Below are 18,374 nucleotides of genomic sequence, written 5' to 3' on the forward strand. Positions count from 1 at the left end.
AACCTAAATCAAAAGTACAGATAGTTATATAAATTTACACATGTGTGTGTTGTATGTATGACTTAAAAAAAACACTGAAAAATCTGAAATGTCCTCTGAGAAACACTTAAAGCTTTTTATATATAATATTGTGAATCTGGAGTTTAAAAATTAAGAAGCTTTCAAGTGGGATAAGATTGGGTAAAAACTATAGAGTAGTCCCAAAATGGAGGGGGAACAACTTGTCTCCCATATTTCCCCCCAGAAGCTCAGCAGCCTCCACTAAGCTCTAAAAGAATATGATGACTACTTACTCTTCTCAGGTAGTGTGTTCCAGGCTAAAAACTCTACTCTGGAGCTTTCTCAGAAATGGTGTCAAAGAATTTATCTTTCTGCCTGAAGGCACAGCCTCCACAGCCACAGCTTTCCCACAGAAACAGCCCAGCTCCACAATTTAACCTTATCAAACTACCAACCCACCAAATTTGTTCCAGATGTATAGATCCTGGACCATGTGACCACTATTGGCTGCACAACACCTCAGAATTTTGTAGTAGTGTCAGCACAGTAGTATTCACAGCAAATCTGATAGGAAGATTCCATAGAAAAGCAACAAATTCATTGAAATAGAAGACTCAGCTAGCACGAAATAGCCCAATAAATCCTTAGACACTAACTTGACTAATACCATGTAGAGATCTGACAGTTATTTCAAATTGACTCTTATTGACTTAAATTTCGACAATTCTATACGCTTTTGTATTGTAATAAATAATATGAAGTAAATTTGATTGTGCCTGAATGGAGGCCAACTATAATGGTGGGTGGGAGGTTGGGGACTCTGGTGAAGGAGCTCATACTGGTGGTAGAATTGGTGTTGGAACAATTATTATAAATAACTAACTAAATCATGTGTTATAATAAAGAGTTGAAATTGAAAATATAAAATTAATCATTTTATGTTTCTTTTTTTGTTTGTTTGTTTTTTGGGTCACACCCAGCAGTGTTCAGGGATTACTCCTGGCTCCACACTCAGAAATTGCTCCTGGCATGCTCAGGGGACCATATACACTGGGATTCGAACCAATGACCTTGGGATTCGAACCAATGACCTTCTGCATGAAAGGCAAACAAACGCCTTACCTCCATGCTATCTTCCCGGCCCCTGAAAATATAAAATTAATAAGTTTAAGTAATGCATAAGGCATTTTAGTAATTACTAGACCTTTACTTGCATGGACACTATCACCTGAAAAAATGTTTTTGAATTGGAGAAAGTTAACTTGTTTTGTCTTTAGGGAATAACTCATTAGTATTCAGAGTTCTGATAAGGAATTTCCTGAGAATTTTCTATAGCAAAATCATTTTATTTTTTTGCTAGCACAATTTTTTTCTACCTTTTGCCCAGATTTTTTTTTTTTTATCTTTTTGGAATCTGGTACTCTTTTTTTATATTTAGAATGTATTTTAAAATGAAAATTATCTAGGGGACTGGAAAAGTTGTACAGTGGATAGGATGCTTTATTTGTATGCAGCTGACCCAAATTCGATCCTAGGCATCCCATAGGGTTCCCAAGAAGCACCAGAAGTAACTCCTGAGATCAGATCCACGGGTAACATCTGAACATCGCTGAGTGTGGCACAAAAACAAAAACAAAATTAAATTATCCTCTCCCAGGGAATCAATGTTTATACATGAACCTATTTTGTCTTTATCCTGTATTGAAAGCGTTTTTCTCATTCCTATCCAATATCTTAGGTTTCAGCTTCCTGAGAAAGATTAGGTAGAAATTTATGTTAAGTGACAGTAAGAAAAAAGCAGATTGCTCATTCCAATCAGTATATTGATAGCAACATTCTGGCAATAGAACTCTCATTTATTTTATTTTCAGAATTCCTTTGTTAAGTAAAGCATGTTAGAAAGTTAAAAATGACTCTATTCTAAGCTGAGATGATAAGAAAAGGAACATAAGAGCAGTCTCAGTTGTAGTCCATTTGCTTTGCATATGTGAGATTCTGGGTTCAATTTCTAATATCACTTAAAAAAGAAAATGGGAGGGACCAGAGAGATAGCTCTGTGGTAGGGTGTTTGTCTTGCATGTGGCCGACCAAAGAGGGACCCAGTTCAATCCCCAGCATCCCATATGGTCCCCCAGCCTGCCAGGGGCGATTTTTGAGTGCAGAGCCAGGAGTAACCCCTGAGCACTGCTGGGTGTGGCCCAAAAATCAATCAACCAATAAATAAATAATAAAAAAATTGTAAAGAAAATGGGAATGAAAAAGAGGGTATAAACCTTGATAAAATTAAAATTATCATTACAAAATGATATTAGTTATTTTATCTTCTATAGGTAGTTTTTTTAGATAATCTTGTGCCTCAGAATTAGTCTTAGTAGTGTTAAATATAACTTAACTGTTGTATGATACTGAAGTTATTTTGTTTTCATTCAAAAAAGTTCTGATTTGGAAATACCTTTATAGAAAAATATTTACATTACTGGAAGTTTTCGGAAGATCACTATTTTGAATAATTAAATATATCTCCTTAAGAGTTTTGTGCCAACATGTGATTTATCCCCTAGTGAATATTCAAATAAATAATCAATAAGCTTTTTTCTTAATTGTGTCTCAGTGAGTGTTATTAACCTATCTATATATATAATACAGTATTTATGAATGTAATTTAAAGTGAAGAAGCAAAACTACAGCCAACCTAGCAATGATTTATGGAATCATTCTCTTTTTACAGTGTATTTTTATTGATAATATTACTCAGCTTTTTCAACAATGAAATTGCCTTGTTTTGCAGGATTGTTACTTGATTTTGTGGTTTGTACTTTTGACAAAATATGTATTTTATCTCATAATCTAATTTGTTTGGGGTTTTTTTGTTTGTTTGAATTTTGGGCCATACCCAGCGGTGCTCAGGGGTTACTCCTGGCTCTGCACTCAGAAATCGTTCCTGGAAGGCTGGGGGACCATTTATGATGCTGGGATTAAAGCTGAGTCGGCCCCCGGTCGGCCCTGTGCAAGGCAAACTCCCTACCCACTGTACTATTGCTCCAGCCCCTAGTAATCTAATTTGATTACAGAAATGTCAAAGAAAAAGAATTTCTTTAAGAGGAGGAAAGTAGATAAAAATGGAAGAAGGAAAATAAACAAAGCAGTATGTCTTTACTAAGAAATAATAATTCAAATTAATAGATATTTGTATGCAATTAGATATACACAGAAATCAAAATTTGACAGAAATATAAAACCCCTCCAATTTCTTTAGGGATATGAACCCCTTGCCATTGCACCTCTTCTATTTACTGCTGAACCTCAATAAGAGTCCCAAATTTGGATTTGGGGGCCACACCCAGCAGTACTTGGGGGACCATGTAGTTATAGACATGCAAAGCAAGTGCCTTAGCCTCTCCACTATCTCTCCAGCCTAAAGCCCTGATTTTTATTATATCTTTTCATAAAGCCTGGGAGGGAAAAGTAGCTGTGTAATACATTGAGCCCAACTGTCCAGATTTCCTCTTCTCCAGAACTACAAACCTATCCATAGCTGTTATAGAGGAAAACTATATGTTCTCTACCATTTTTAAGTAAGATAAGCTTCCCTCTCCTAGTATACTCCTACAATTGCTGGTTGTCTTAAAGATTACTCAGACATCTTCTTTCATCTTCACTTCTACCTGTGGATCTCACAAATGTAGTAAAGCATGGAGGTGTCTGTACAAAATGAAAATTGAAAAGACTTTCTAGGTTAATAGGCTCATACTAGTTAAATTTCAGGTTAAATGCTATGTGTGAGGTGCTAAGATGAATACAATCTCAGAGTGAAAGATATATTTCTGAATTTGATAAGTGAATGAACTGAGAGTCCTATCTGCCTGGCCTTTCCTACCTGTAAATTTTACTGTCTTGGGGAAAGATACCAGTCACTGTGGTTCCCATTAGCAAAGGAGATGATTTTCAGTACTTTATTAATGTCACTGATGATAAAGTAGCAGTTTGACAGATATATAACTTGCTCTTGTACTTGAGTAATGTGCACTTCAATTTTGATCGCAGAATATAGTCTTTTATAGCTATTGAATGATTTGAGTACAGATGACTGAAGATTTTACAGATTGTACAAAACATCTTGCTCTTTGTTCATTAGAAGAGATCATATTGGGTAGAAAAGACAGTTACTGTAGGTAAGATACTTGTCTTGTACACAGCCGACCCCTTTTCAGTCCTTGACACCATAGTCCCCTTAGCACCACCAGAATTGAATCCTGAGCACAAAGCAAGGAGTTATTCCTGAGCATAAAGTCAAGAGTAAGTCCTGAGCATAAATAGGTGTGGCCCCAGAACAAATCAATAAGGAGAAGCAAAAAAAGTGATCATTAATGCTATGTGAATAAACTTAAAAAAAAAAAACATAGACAGTCTAATGAAATAAGACTTTTACTTGGGGCCAGAGTGATAGCACAGCAGTAGGGCACTTCCTTGCATGCAGCTGACTCAGGACTGACCCAGGTTCCATTCCTGACATCCCGCATGGTCTTCCGAGCCTGCCATGAGTAATTTCTGAGCACAGAGCCTCGAGTAACTCCTGAGCACCGTCGGGTGTGGCTCAAAAATAAAACAAAAGACTTTCAGGTTTTGGTTTTGGGGCCACATCAAGTGGTTCTCAGGGCTTATTCTTGGCTCTGTGTTTAAGGATAATTTCTGGAGGGCTCAAATCTGCCAAGTGCCTTACCTGCTCCTTTACAATATTATATATAAATGCAGATATTATCTATAGTACATATAGATATTATATGTGTCTATATATATTCATATATATATAAAGTTATGTCCTCATAACTTTACAGAAATAGAAAACACAGAAAACTGGTTTATTTTGAGGCCAGAGAGATAGTACAGCAAATAGGGCATTTGCTTTGCATATGGCCAATCCAGATTGCTTCAATCTCCAGCATCCCATATAGTCTTCTGAGCCTGTCAAGAGTGATTCCTGAATGCAGAGCCAGTAGTAACCCCTGAGCACCACCAGGTATGGTCCAAAACCAAAAAGAAAAAAGAATTGCCCATTTGAATAACTTTCCTTATAGCAGATGTGAGAATTCAAATGTGGCCTATAATTCAGTGTATTTTGTAATATATAAACACAAAATAAAATCATTAGAATCACTAGACAAGTGTTACAACCTTTTGAAAAAAGCACTTGATGACTAAAGCAAAATAAATCTTTTATAAAACTAGACAGATTTATTCGAAATTTGCTTGAAGCTTAGATCCATGGTCATTTTAAAAGAAGAGCTAGGTACAGTGTTCTGCCATGACTTAATTTTAATTTAGTTCAACTCTTTGTGTAGGATTTAATTTAGGTGTTGGAAAAATATAAGGTCTCCTATTGTTGTAGTATCTTTGTTGTGGGTATACCATTTTTATGAGGTGATAAGCAAATATGATTAGATCAGTTTATGTGCTCCATTATAGATGTTTTTATTTAAACTAAGATAAATATTGTCTATCAAAACATTGAAGCCACTCAAATGACCTCATTTCGGGAATTGGTTTACTAAATTGTGGTATGTCAGTATGTCAACAAACTATGACAGTATTTTGCAGTCACTAAAGTTTTTGACAAAGGTGATTGCTGTATGTATTATGAGTACAGAAACATTTAAAATATGTGAAAGGTTATATATAAAATTAAAATACGTTTAACTTTGATTTTGTGAACTTATTGATGTGAAACTTGTTTCTTTGTGGGGCTTGGCATTGTTACCACACTTGCAGTGCTCAAGGCTTACTCCTTGTTCTGTGATCAGAGATTGCTCCTGGCAAGACTCAGGGAACCACCTGGTATTTAGGATCAAAGTAGGATCAGTTTGTGCAAAGCAAGCACCTTTACCCTTATACTAGCTCTCTGTCTCCTGTTTCATTTTTGTAAAGGTAGGAATAGTTATTTTTATCTTATGAAATACATACATCAATAAATTTGACCACAAACTTTAAATCCAGCACAAAGGACTTGGGGATACTGACACAATTTGTGGTATTAATAAAAAGTACATTGCTTTTTTTCAAAGAATTACATGGATTATTTGTCACGACTATATGAGAGAGAAATTAAAGATTTCTTTGAAGTTGCAAAAATCAAGATGACTGGCACCGCCAAAGAAAGCAAGAAGTTTGGTAAGCTTAGCCACCTCAGTTCATCATCTCTTATTTAAAATGTCTTAAAGTATACCAATAATTCTAAAACTTTCGGCAAGGTAGAAGACAAAAGAAGTAATGAAAGTAAGCCTAATGCATTGATTTTATTTCTAGATACTTTGTGGAAGAAAAACTTATTATATGTGTAAAATATGTTTGTAAATTAATTATTGGACATGTGAATCTTACAGATATAGTATATCCATGCCATAATTAAAAGTACATATCATAGGAAAAGCTGGAAAATGAAGTTGCATTCCAGTAGAGGAAATATTAGAGTAAGAGGCACATGTTAAGAGCTTAGTTTCTTCCCAAAAGACCTTTTATCAGTTACAGGCAAGTCACTCATATGGCAAGGCATTCCTCTCCACAGGGAAGTGAAAATAATTCCTGGCTTCTTACTTTTCACTGGCTATTTTGATTCAAAAAGGAATTTTGCTGGTATATTCTTCCCTGCTACTCAAGTAGCTAAATTTCTGCACTATAAAGTCCTATAGAAAGTAACTTTCTTCTCTGATTATTACTTTCTTCCCAAGGAGATATGTTTGAACCCTATTAGTTTTGTTGCTTCTAAATATGTACAGTGGACAAAAACCTGATTTGAAGAATAACCAGTGAAAGTATCAAGTGGCAAGGAAGGTGGTTTGCTGAGACCACGTTCTGCTCTTGCATGCACCATCTCTGGAGTTCCTTTTGGATGAAGTTCTGTACCTTTTCCAGTCAAAACCTGGCCTTAAGTGGCTACAACATGTATGACTCAGTGTGTCTGCATAGCTCCCCTTTAGAATAATGAGCTTAGCATTTGCTTGTTGAAAAGAGCCTATGCCCTAAGTGTCTTTATTGATTAGGAAACAAGATTGACATTTGGTAACACTTTAAAAAAGATCTTTTTTATAACAGAAAAGTCTCTTTCCTGAGTAATTGTGATTCACTAATTTTTTGAAAGGCAACACTAAAATATTGCTTATACTAGCTTAGACTTTTGAAATGGTTTGAATCTGTGTATAAATATAAATACGTGAAATTTAGGTAAAGTACTGATAAGAATCTTGGGACAATAGGCTTTGAGAAACAGAAATGCTAACTCATCCTAAAGGTTAATTGTTCTTAAACCAGCAGTGTTTATATTTTTGTTAATGTTTCACTGTGGGTATGTTATGCCTTTTTTATGTTAAGTAAACAGCATACTATTAATTCAGTTACGTGTTTAATGTTTTCATTAAGTATATTTGTCACCACTTGTTAGTGTACCGTTTGAAAGAACCCCTTTACAAATTATGAAAACTGGAGGTAAACAAAAAGTTTTTCTAAAATAAACTCCTGATGGTGCTCAGAGGACTATCATGGAATGCTGGAGATCAAATCCAGGTTGGCTGGGTGCAAAGTAAATGCTTTACCCAGTGTATTATCTCTCTAGCCCATTATCTCTTAAGTTCTTAAATTCTTTTGTCTTGTTAAAATATTTTGTCCTGGCCTGGAGAGATAATACAGGCTCTTATCTGGAAAGTATTGGACACCAGTTAGGTCTCTAGTACTACTTATAGTTCTTTAGTCACCACCAGAAGTGATCCCTGAGCACAGATCCAGAAGCAAGCTCTGAGCACTATTGGGTGTGCCCCAGAATCCAAAAAGGAACCTCACCCCAGTTTTTTAAAATTAAAATTATATAATATAGAAGGTACTTATAATTTCAAATGCTGAAATTATAATAATGAGGAAAGAGATAGAGAGTATTTATGATGATTGATAACACTGGAAAATAAAATTTTTTATATAATGGATAAATTAAGTGATAAACTTAAATAAAAATAACTATCTTTGAAAATGTAAAATATTGGCTTTTTAAAATATGTATTAAATACAGATGACAGTAAGTTTTAAATAAAATAAAATATAAATTTTTAAAAGTATTCACATTATGCTTATATTAATTTTAAGAGTAGTTAAAACTAAAATAGAAATTGAAAGTTTTGGGGGCAGAGCAATAGCACAGCGGAAGTTGTTTGCCTTGCATGTGGCCAACATAGGACGGACCCCAGTTCAAATCCTGGCATCCCTTATGGTCTCCCGAGCCTGCCAGGAGCAACTTCTGAGCACAGAGCTATGAGTAATCCCTGAGCGCTGCTGGGTGTGACCCCCCCCCCCCACCAAAAAAAAAGAACCCTGAAAGTTTAAAATGCTAACTTCAGTTAATCAAAGCAATAAATTATAAATATGTCTTCTAATTGCTCTGAAAATTCATTTATTTTATAAAACATTCTATAGTCAGAAATATTCCACTGGGGAAGTCACTCTCCTTTTGACCCCACTCTTAATTCATCTTTTAAGATCTACTTGAAATCAGTCAAAATAATGTTAAAAGTAAAAAAGTATTTATTCTTTGTGATAAATTGTTTTTAAATAGGCCATCTCCTTCGATTCAGGTCCTCAGAGATATGGCCCTCCTCTTTTGGTGATTTTTCTGCTTGATGTTTTATAAATAGTAGTCAAAGGAAATTTAATAATCATTTTTTAAATCCCTAGTTTTTTCTAGGGTTGTAAATCAGTAGTACAGTACATGCTTTGCATGTATAAGATTTGATTCCTAGCACTGAAAAAATAAACTAAAAAAAATTTTTTCCCTAAAGCTAAGGTAACATGTAGATTTGTGTATTATGTCAGTTATAGGTTATGGATTTGCATACTTTATCTTCTTTTTATTTAATACTCCATTACCATTTAAAGGTAGGCAAAATAGTTTTTTCATTGTTTCTCCAAGGAACTAAGATATCTTATTGATTCCAAAGGACAACTTGAATACAAAATTGAATTCAGGACTGGCTGAAAGAATCTTGCAAGAAATATGCACTACATGCAATATAATAAGATTTTGAAGTACTTAGAAGGCTGCAATGAACAAAGATGCTACTGCATGAAACTTACGTGTTATGGAGGTTACTTGAAGATATTTAAAAATTTACCTGAGTATTGGTTGTTGCTTATAGATAATACAGGCCACTTATGATCTAAAATTAAATTAACAGGAATTACTTATTATTTATTATTGACTAGTAAAAAGAAAAAGATGCTAAACTATTAAATTAGGCTTTTGTTTTTGGAACTGGTCTGTTAGCCCTGCAGGCTGCCAGAGGTATAGCTCCAGAGTATGCTTTTGACTTGCCCTGCTTACTTGCCCCTTTTCATGTTCATCTTTATTTTTTTCCATTCCCTGATCTTCAGGAAGCCCAGACAGGTAAGATGTCATGTTAAACACACATGTCACTGGTATGAGACTTCAGTGATTGTACTCGGGCTTTTTCCTTGGAGTTTGTCAGGGATAGTAACAGTTGATACATTGCTATTCTGTTTGTTTTTTTTTTTTTTTCTTTTTTTAGGTTATAGTTAGAGCCTTTAACATTCTGTTTCATTCATTCTATGATTTCTTTGCACTTCATATTAACTTTTAATTTTAGTTCAGGATATTTCATAAAATTTTCTTAACAGTTGCTCTATAATGTCATATAGGATAGATGCCATATCACCCTAAAAGAGCCCACATTTTCTTTATGAGAACTGTTTCTGCAGCTTTGTTCTTTACTCATCTCTAAAAGTCAATATTAGGACATATCCATACCTGGTCTTTTGGATTGTTTTTAAACCCAGTTACTATATTTCCATCAGATACCTTGAAATTCTTAATGCTGCTCATATAATTTTCTTGAAGATGTAGAATAAAGGAGCTCTTGGACAGTATGAAAATATTGATGGATCTAGGGTGATTAGTACAGCAGGTAGGGTGCTTGTCCTGCATGCAGCCAACCAGGGTTCAATCCCCAGTATCCATTATGTTCCGCCAAGCACTGCCAGGAGTGATTCCTGAGCATTTCCAGATGTGGCCCAAAGCAAAACCAAAAACAAACAGACAAAAAGAGAATGTTGATGGATCTAATGTTTAAACCTGCCGCTTCGGTTTAATAAATTTCCACTGTGCTAAATTAATTATTTAAATGACAGTTTAATAACTAAAACTTGCAGTTCTAGTTTCAAATGTTAAAAGACCAACTTCATAAACTTAAAAAAAAATCTAAAATTGTGTATGGAGTATACAAATAGAGAATTCTCTTTCTGAATATTTGAGTAAAAAAATTCTTTAGAAGACGTTTAATTTTTCTCATAATTTTCCAACCATTTAGCTGACCAACTAAACATGTGTTTGCACCTCTTGTTACTTGATTCTCATGGTTCTTTGCATGTGTCTTTTAAACTAGAGCTTTAACTTCCTCTTGTGCATGGTTTGTGCAAAATGCAGTTTATTAACTTGTCTTTGTCTTTGATGCTTGCAACCTAATCCATCACAGCTACACTGCCTCGAAAAGAGAGTGCTGTCAAACAGGAAGCAGAGAGTGAGTATGCGAAGTGTATTAGAAGGTTTTCTCAATGCATGTTTGTTTAATGTTCAGAAATTGTTGTTTGTCTTGAAAAAAGTTATGCACCACAAATACTGATTGCTCTGAGTTGAGTTGCCAAGGATTGATTGCTAAAAGGAAACCAATATGATGGTAATGGTATGGCCACATATAAGAAATATTGATTTTACCTGTTTTAGTTTAAAATACATGGCAGGTGCTAAAACTTGTTATCAAAACATTAGGAGAAAAAAATGTTAACCATTCTATTTCTATTTTCAGGCTCATTGTAGAAATTGTGAGTGCCTTATAGATTTGGTCAGGTTTTGCCTACAGAAGCCAAAGTGTATCTCTAATCTTATTAGGCTATTTTGTCTCTTCTGACAATCAGCAAGTAATACAGAACATAAATATTCAAATAATTTTATATGACTTAGTATGTCTTCTTAATTAAAGTGTTACACTTTTTTGTTAAAATGCAATATTTTCAGAAGAGGATGCTTCAGTAGTTATAATAGCACTAGAATTTTGGTAGCAGTGAATCATATATAACTGTACTCCCAAATTGGATAGTATGGTAAGACAGTGGTAAAATTTTTTAAATGAAATCTTTAATTTCTTTATGTATAGAGGATGTTCTTTAGCCATATTGTTCTTATTTTTCCCTGTGACCCTGTTGAGTCCCTAGGATATTATACCTAAATATGGATGTTTCTGATTCTATGGTTAATGATATAGGTAATATGTTTTAGTTGTATTTTAAGTATAACATGAGTTTTCGAGCTTTTCTTCTTCTCCTTCCTCCCTCTTTTTTCTCTTCCATCCTCCCTCCTCCTCCTCCCATTCCCCCTTTCCCCTTCCTCTTTCTATCCCTCCTTCTTTGTTGTGTAGTTTCTAAAGAGCTGTAATTCATCCCTTTTGGAGTAAGGGGAGGAGCAGTTTCTGGGGCCAGAAATATATTAATTTGAATCATGGTAATTCATTTGTTTTGGTTGGGTTTTTTTGTTTTGTTTTGTTTTTGTTTTTTTTTTGGTAGAGTAAGAATGTGAATTCTAAAAATAAAAAAATGTGATTTCTGATAGTTCAGATGGTTCAATCCTATATATTGATTTAATCGAGGGTCAGAGAAATAGCTAACAAACTAGAATGAATGCTTTGCATACTAGTTCCCCGTTCAATCCTCAACAGCACATCCCTGAATACCTCAGGCTGTGATTCCTGAGTACAGTCTTAGGAGATCCCTGTAAGCAAAACTGGATGTGGAATAATATAAAACAGAAAACAAAAAACAAGAACCAGAGTGATAGTCTGAGGGTAGGCTGCTTGCCTTGCATGCAGCTTACCCAGGTTTAATTCCCAGCATCACATATGGTTCCTGAAATACTGCCAGGGGTAAGGGCCAGGGCCAAGAGTAAGCCCTGATCATCTTTATTGTATTCAAAAACAAAAACAGCAATAATAATTTGGAAATAAGTAATTTGGATTTAAGGTCTCTCTAGTCCAGCCCTATGGTTCTGCTTATCCTTCCAGTATGCACGCTCAGGAATATTAATGGAAGATAAAAATACTCTGCTCCGTGCCCCACAGAGTAGTCTTCATGTACTGACCAATGTGATCCCCAAGACCAAAATAGTGGAAAAAGTCTTGAGTTAAGTGGTGTGGCTTTTTCATTTTTGAAGGTCACAGCTCTCAATGGTGTGTTATTTCTTAGGTCTTCATGGGAGTTCTGGGAAATTAACTGGATCTACTTCTAGCCTAAATAAACTCAGTGTTCAGAGTTCAGGGAATCGCAGATCCCAGTCATCTTCCTTGTTGGATATGGGAAACATGTCGGCCTCTGATCTTGATGTTGCTGATAGAACCAAATTTGATAAGGTAAAAATAAACAAATACATCTTAAACACATTCAGTTTTCTAATAACAAGTTATTAGTCTTTTTGTTGTTTTTTGTTTTGTTTGGTTTTGGTTTTGGTTTTTGGGCCACAACCGGTGGTGCTCAGAAATCGCTCTGAGCTCTGAGCTCAGAAATTAATCCTGGTGGGCAATCATATGGGATGCCAGGGATCGAATCTGGGTCCTTCCTGGGTCAGCAGCATGCAAGGTAGATGCCCTACCATTGTGTTACTCATTTGACTGTGTTCAAAGGTTGAGTCCTTCTGGTTCTCTTAAGTTTAAAATATTAACAAATTTAATATTTTAGTTTTGAATCTGAAAAAATTAGTGTTTCTTTATAAATTTTGAAGTATTCACAGGATAGAGAAACAGCACGGTGAGCAGGAAATTTGCCTTGCATGCAGCTGACCCAGGTTCAATCCCTGGAATCCCATATGGTCCCCTGAGGCCTCCAGTAGTTATTTCTGGGTACAGGGCCAGGAGTAACTCCTGAGCACCATGGGTTGTGATCCAGAAACAAACCAACAAAAAAACCCAAAGTATTCACAAATAGTTATTTGAGCAACTACTAAGCAAAGAGAAAATAATCACTTTTATGAAGCTACTGTTCACTGCAGTGCGTTGAATAGGTATAAGAGGTTTGTCTGCTGTTGATAAGTATATCATTGTTTTTTATTTTATTTAGGGCAACGTCTAACACCAATGCACCTGGATAATAATACTTGACCTTACCAGACCTTGACAGTCTGTTGTTTTGTTTATTTTTTCTATCTTGAAAGTTAATTATTGGGATTCTGTTCACATTATATATTAAATCATCTGTCACCTCTGCAAAATGAGAAATAAGGGGCTGGATAAAGTGCTTGCCTTGCATGCAGCAAACCGGGATTCAATCCTCGGCACCATATATGATCCCTTCAGCCTCACCAGAAGTGATCCCTAACTGCAGAACCAGGAATAAGCTCTGAGCACTTCCAGGTGTCATCCAAAACAGAACAAGGAAAAAAATTTGCAATATGGATTAAACGCATAATGTTATTTTTGACACTAACTTTATTAAAGGATTTTTATGGTTTTTTGTTTTGTTTTGTTTTTTCCCCAGATCTTTGAACAGGTACTAAGTGAACTGGAACCCCTCTGTCTGGCAGAACAAGACTTCATAAGTAAATTTTTTAAACTACAGCAGCATCAGAATTTGCCTGGAACTATGGTATGACTAACATTTACTCATTGTCTAGTATTTCACTCAGACATAGTAATCTTTCATTTCAATATTAAGAAAGAAAAGGGAGGGGCCGGAGAGATAGCATGGAGGTAAGGCGTTTGCCTCTCATGCAAAAGGTCATCGGTTCGAATCCTGGCGTCCCATATGGTCCCCCGTGCTCGCCAGGAGTGACTTCTGAGCATGGAGCCAGGAGTAACTCCTGAGCACTGCCGGGTGAAAACCAAAAAAAAAAAAAAAAAAGAAAAGAAAGAAAAGGGAAGAATTTAAAATGTAAGAATTTTTAAAAATAGCTTTTGTCTGTCAAAATTAAGCAAAAGCTGATCAAGCTGATTTAATATTCCTAATTGTTCTTTAAAATAGAGCAAAGAGGAAGTGAAAGGTAAGATTTACTTTTCATAAAACAACAGTATTTAAAAAGCAATTGTATCATTGTAGTTGTTAAGAAAAAACAGGATTTTTAAAAAAGAAAAGCTGCTTGAATTTTTAACCATTGCCTAATAAGAAATAGAAAAAGTGCCTGGGGAAGTTAAGAATTTAAGGTAGAATCTTACGGTGTTGTTACTAACCAGCTTTGAAACCTTGAACCAGTTTTTTTCTCATTTTTAAAGTATATATAATTATGCCTATTCAGCTTACCCTCAGGTGACAAATAAAATAAGCCTTGTGCCGTATGGTTCCTCAAGGCAGGAGCGATTTCTGAGCGCATAGCCAGAAGTAACCCCTGAGCGACACCAGATGTGGCCCAAAAACCAAAAAAAAAAAAAAAAAAGATAACATTTGAGACCCCAGAGTGACAGTATAGCATATAGGGCATTTGCTTTGCACACAGCTGACCCAGGCCAGAATCAGTCCCCAGTACTACATATGGTTCCCTGAACCCTCCAGGAGTGATTCCTGAGAGCAGATCCACAAATAAACCCTTAGTAATGTCCAGTTCTTTGGGCCCCAAGGCCAATAATAAACAAACATTTGCTGAAATATTTTGGTGCTCTTTAAATGAATATTCTCAAGAATGCAAATTGAGGTTCAGAAAATAGATTCAAAGGGCTGAATACTCTTCCTACAGGAATCTGTGGGCCTATCCCTGGCATTTCCAGGGATGCTGGGTTCCTCTGGATATGGCATCAAACCAAAAAAGTGTTTAGAGTGATTTTTAAATTAAGGTCATCTCAAGGGACTAGCAAACCTTAGTGGGTTCATTTTTCCACTGGGAATCAAGCGGAAGTACAAAGCGGACGAATATGAAATATGAATTATGAAATATGAAATAAATGAAAACACACAAAATTACATGGTAAAAACAAGAGGGAGAGGCCAAAGAGAGGCTTTATTTCTTAAATTGGGCCTATATATAGACGGATTTTTGGGCGTAGCCAGGGAAAAAGGAAAAGGGGATGAACCAATGACATTAAAGCTAAAATTAGCATATGAAAAAACAGGTAAAGAGAAACCAGATACCTTTAAGGAAATGGGGGGGAAAAGAGAGATCACAAAAAGCTCAGCAGGAGACTTTTGGCGGGCTTTGGCACTGTCCTCCTTTGTTAAAAAAAATACTGAGGCCTGATTTCTAATAATGGTTAAAAATAAAAAGATAGTCACAGCCACGTTTAGAATTATAGCCAAACAATTCACGCAAAGGGTTAACTGATTTAACTACTCTAAGCGGGCCTTTTTGGCAAATAATTCTTTTTCAGGAGTGCACTACACCTAAAAAGGCTAAAAAACACTTTTGATATGTGCCATTTCCTTAGTGGGGTGTAACAGCTGGGTGTCTGAGAGCTAGAGCACCTGCTTTGCATATAGAGCCACAGTACCATGTGGTCCCCAAACATGGCCAGGAGTGACCTCTGAACACTATTTCATAAGGTTAAAATATTACACCTGAGAGAACCAACATATAAAAATGAATTGTGAAAGGGCTAGAGAAATAATACAGTAGGTAGGGCACTTACCTTCCACATGACCAATCTGAATCAATACCCAGCATCCCATATGGTCCCCTACAGATCACCTGAAGTGATTTACTAAGCACCACTGAGTAATTAGTAATTGCAGCTTTAAAACAGCAAACAAAAAATGTGAATTATTTCAATAGAGGGCTGCTTGTAGTCTGTGGCCATGGTAAATGCACTTGCTTATTATTGGCTTCTGTAAGAATTGTTGATAGCATTCTACCAAATACTCATTTTTATTAGAACAGTTGATATAATTTTTTCTATTTTTTTAAAACTCCCTCTGAAAGTTGTTTCCAGATGTTTTTTATTGAGTTTTCCTCTGTTCTCACAGCTCTCTGATCCCCTGCACTTCCCTTCCCTCACATTACCACCCCAAACAAAACTTCTCAACCCACAGTGATTCTCTCAAAACCATGAACACTCTACTCAATTTATCAGTAAAAATCACTTTTCGTAATATATCCTGCCCTAGGAGTTTTAAGACTGAGCAGGCATTTGCTATGTTAGCTAGTCAAATTTTTAGTCTTTTTTTTTATGTTAAATACTTGTATTAATCTTGCAGAGTGAAGCAGAGGAACTGGATGGCAGTACCTTCTCTCGGCAACATAATTCTGGTGCACCACTGTCTGTGTCATCTGAGTATGTGTTGGTTGTGGTCTGTTGTTTATTTCTAGAAAAGGATCTGGAAGATCCTGCTTCTGTGAAGGGCCCGGTGGACTGTCAGCAGTCTGACAGCGGTCAGAACTCTGGTGGGAGACGGTTACCTTCCTCAACACCTATATTCGATTAGAATGAGCCTGTTTATGGTTCTTCAGCTTTTCTTTGCAGTAATCACACAAAGTACCTTCTACTGTGATGTTTGCTGGTAGGAAGTAGCGTTGAATCATGGTGTGTTTCTCAGAATTCATATAGCATGTTTTAGGACTTAGCTTCACAAATGACAAAGTGGCAAAAAGAAAAAAATATTATAAATCGATTATATAATAATGAGCTCTTAATATTGGAATATTCTTAGTCAATATAGCACATCTTAGTCATTTTGGGCATACCCAGAAATCAAAGCTAAAAAGAAGGCACCTGGAGCTTGTAATAACTTCGGATATTTTGTATGTTTTCTGAACAGGAAAGACATGATTCGCCAAATGATGATTAAAATATTTCGTTGCATTGAGCCCGAACTGAACAATCTGATTGCACTAGGTGACAAAATCGATAGCTTTAACTCCCTTTACATGTTAGTCAAGATGAGTCATCATGTGTGGACTGCACAAAATGTGGATCCTGCTTCCTTCCTAAGTACCACATTGGGAAATGTTCTGGTGACTGTCAAAAGAAATTTTGACAAGTGCATTGTAAGTTCTTTTGTTTTTGTGGTTGTTGTTTTTTAAATAACAAAGAATTCTAATTATTGGGACCAGAGTGCCAGCACAGCAGATAGGGCTTTTGCCTTGCACACGGCCAACCTGGGTTTGGTGTCCAGCAACTCATATGGTTCCCCGAACTTGTCAGGAGTAATATCTGAGCACAGAGCCAGGAGTAACCCCTGAGCATCACTGAGTATGGTCCAAAAACAAACAAACAAAAGAGAATAGTACAGCAGATAAGGTGTTTGCCTTGCCAGTTCAATCCCCAGCATCCCATATGGTCCCCCAAGCCTGCCAGAAGTGATTTGTGAGAGCAGTGTAATATATGTTTTTAGCATCAAAATTTGACAGAGTTGCTCATGTCATTGGTGAAAACTGGGTAGGGCAGTGATCAGGAAATAAATTTATTTATAATATAATTTTATTGTATATAAGCATAAAGTATATTAAATGCCTTTAGCTCAACTTAGATAAATTTTATTACTATGAGTTTATTTTTTGGCTCCTAAATGAATGCATTAAATATTCTCTTATTTTAATTTTTCTGTTAATATTCTAACATAATTTCGTCTGTAACAAACCTCTGTATTTAAATGTGGAAATGTTTGCACAATTTAGCAAGTTTTCCAGCATTCACAAATATGTGTTTGCTGTATATCATATATATAGTATCTCATCTAATCCTGCATCACAAATGGTAGGTGCTCAGAGATGTTATATTAGTTTCTCCTGGTTATTAGTTTTAAAGTGTGATGTTAGGTATTCAAACTCAAGACAAGCAGTTCTCACACATCTACACTGCCCTCAGCTTCCTTACTCAGTACCACTACTTCTCAGTACTGATAAGAAAAATAGCAGTGAAGATAATACAAAATTATTGATGGCACCCATGGGGAATTCTTGAACTAATGCTTATCTCCTAAATTTCTTTTCAGTCTGTTTCATATGATTTTTCAGTTAATAATATGGAAGTTTTTCAGTTACATCACTGTGAAATTTTTTGTAAACTATCTTACATTATTATGATTATATTATACTATATTATATATAAAACTTTGTATATATTACATTATACTATATAATATATAAGGCATATATGATACATTTCTTTTTTTTTGGTTTTGGGTCACACCCGGCAGCACTCAGGGGTTATTCCTGACTCTACGCTCAGAAATCACTCCTGGCAGGCTCAAGGGACCATATGGGATGGTGGGATTCGAACCACCGACCTTCTGCATGAAGTTTCTCTCCATCTATCTCTCCAGCCCCAATACATTTAGTATATAATTATAATATATACATTATATATATGGCTGGCAAGATAGCATGAAGGTAGGGCATTTGTCTTGCATGCAAAAGGACAGTG

General features: G+C 35.7%; 1 protein-coding gene across 4 annotated transcripts in view; it reads left to right on the forward strand.

The window, feature by feature from the left end:
- The window catches only part of EXOC1 (exocyst complex component 1), a 66,893-nt gene that overhangs the window by 37,093 nt on the left and 11,426 nt on the right, over positions 1 to 18,374 (forward strand). For all 4 annotated transcript variants that reach the window (XM_049789939.1, XM_049789941.1, XM_049789940.1 and 1 more), the window contains 6 exons: positions 6,060 to 6,165; positions 10,524 to 10,568; positions 12,283 to 12,446; positions 13,567 to 13,674; positions 16,207 to 16,283; positions 16,768 to 16,996. In XM_049789939.1, coding sequence (XP_049645896.1) covers positions 6,060 to 6,165; positions 10,524 to 10,568; positions 12,283 to 12,446; positions 13,567 to 13,674; positions 16,207 to 16,283; positions 16,768 to 16,996 — 729 coding nt within the window. The remainder of the gene's footprint in view (positions 1 to 6,059; positions 6,166 to 10,523; positions 10,569 to 12,282; positions 12,447 to 13,566; positions 13,675 to 16,206; positions 16,284 to 16,767; positions 16,997 to 18,374) is intronic.

Source organism: Suncus etruscus, chromosome 16 (assembly GCF_024139225.1).
Source record: "Suncus etruscus isolate mSunEtr1 chromosome 16, mSunEtr1.pri.cur, whole genome shotgun sequence".
Classification (NCBI taxonomy): Eukaryota; Metazoa; Chordata; class Mammalia; order Eulipotyphla; family Soricidae; genus Suncus; species Suncus etruscus.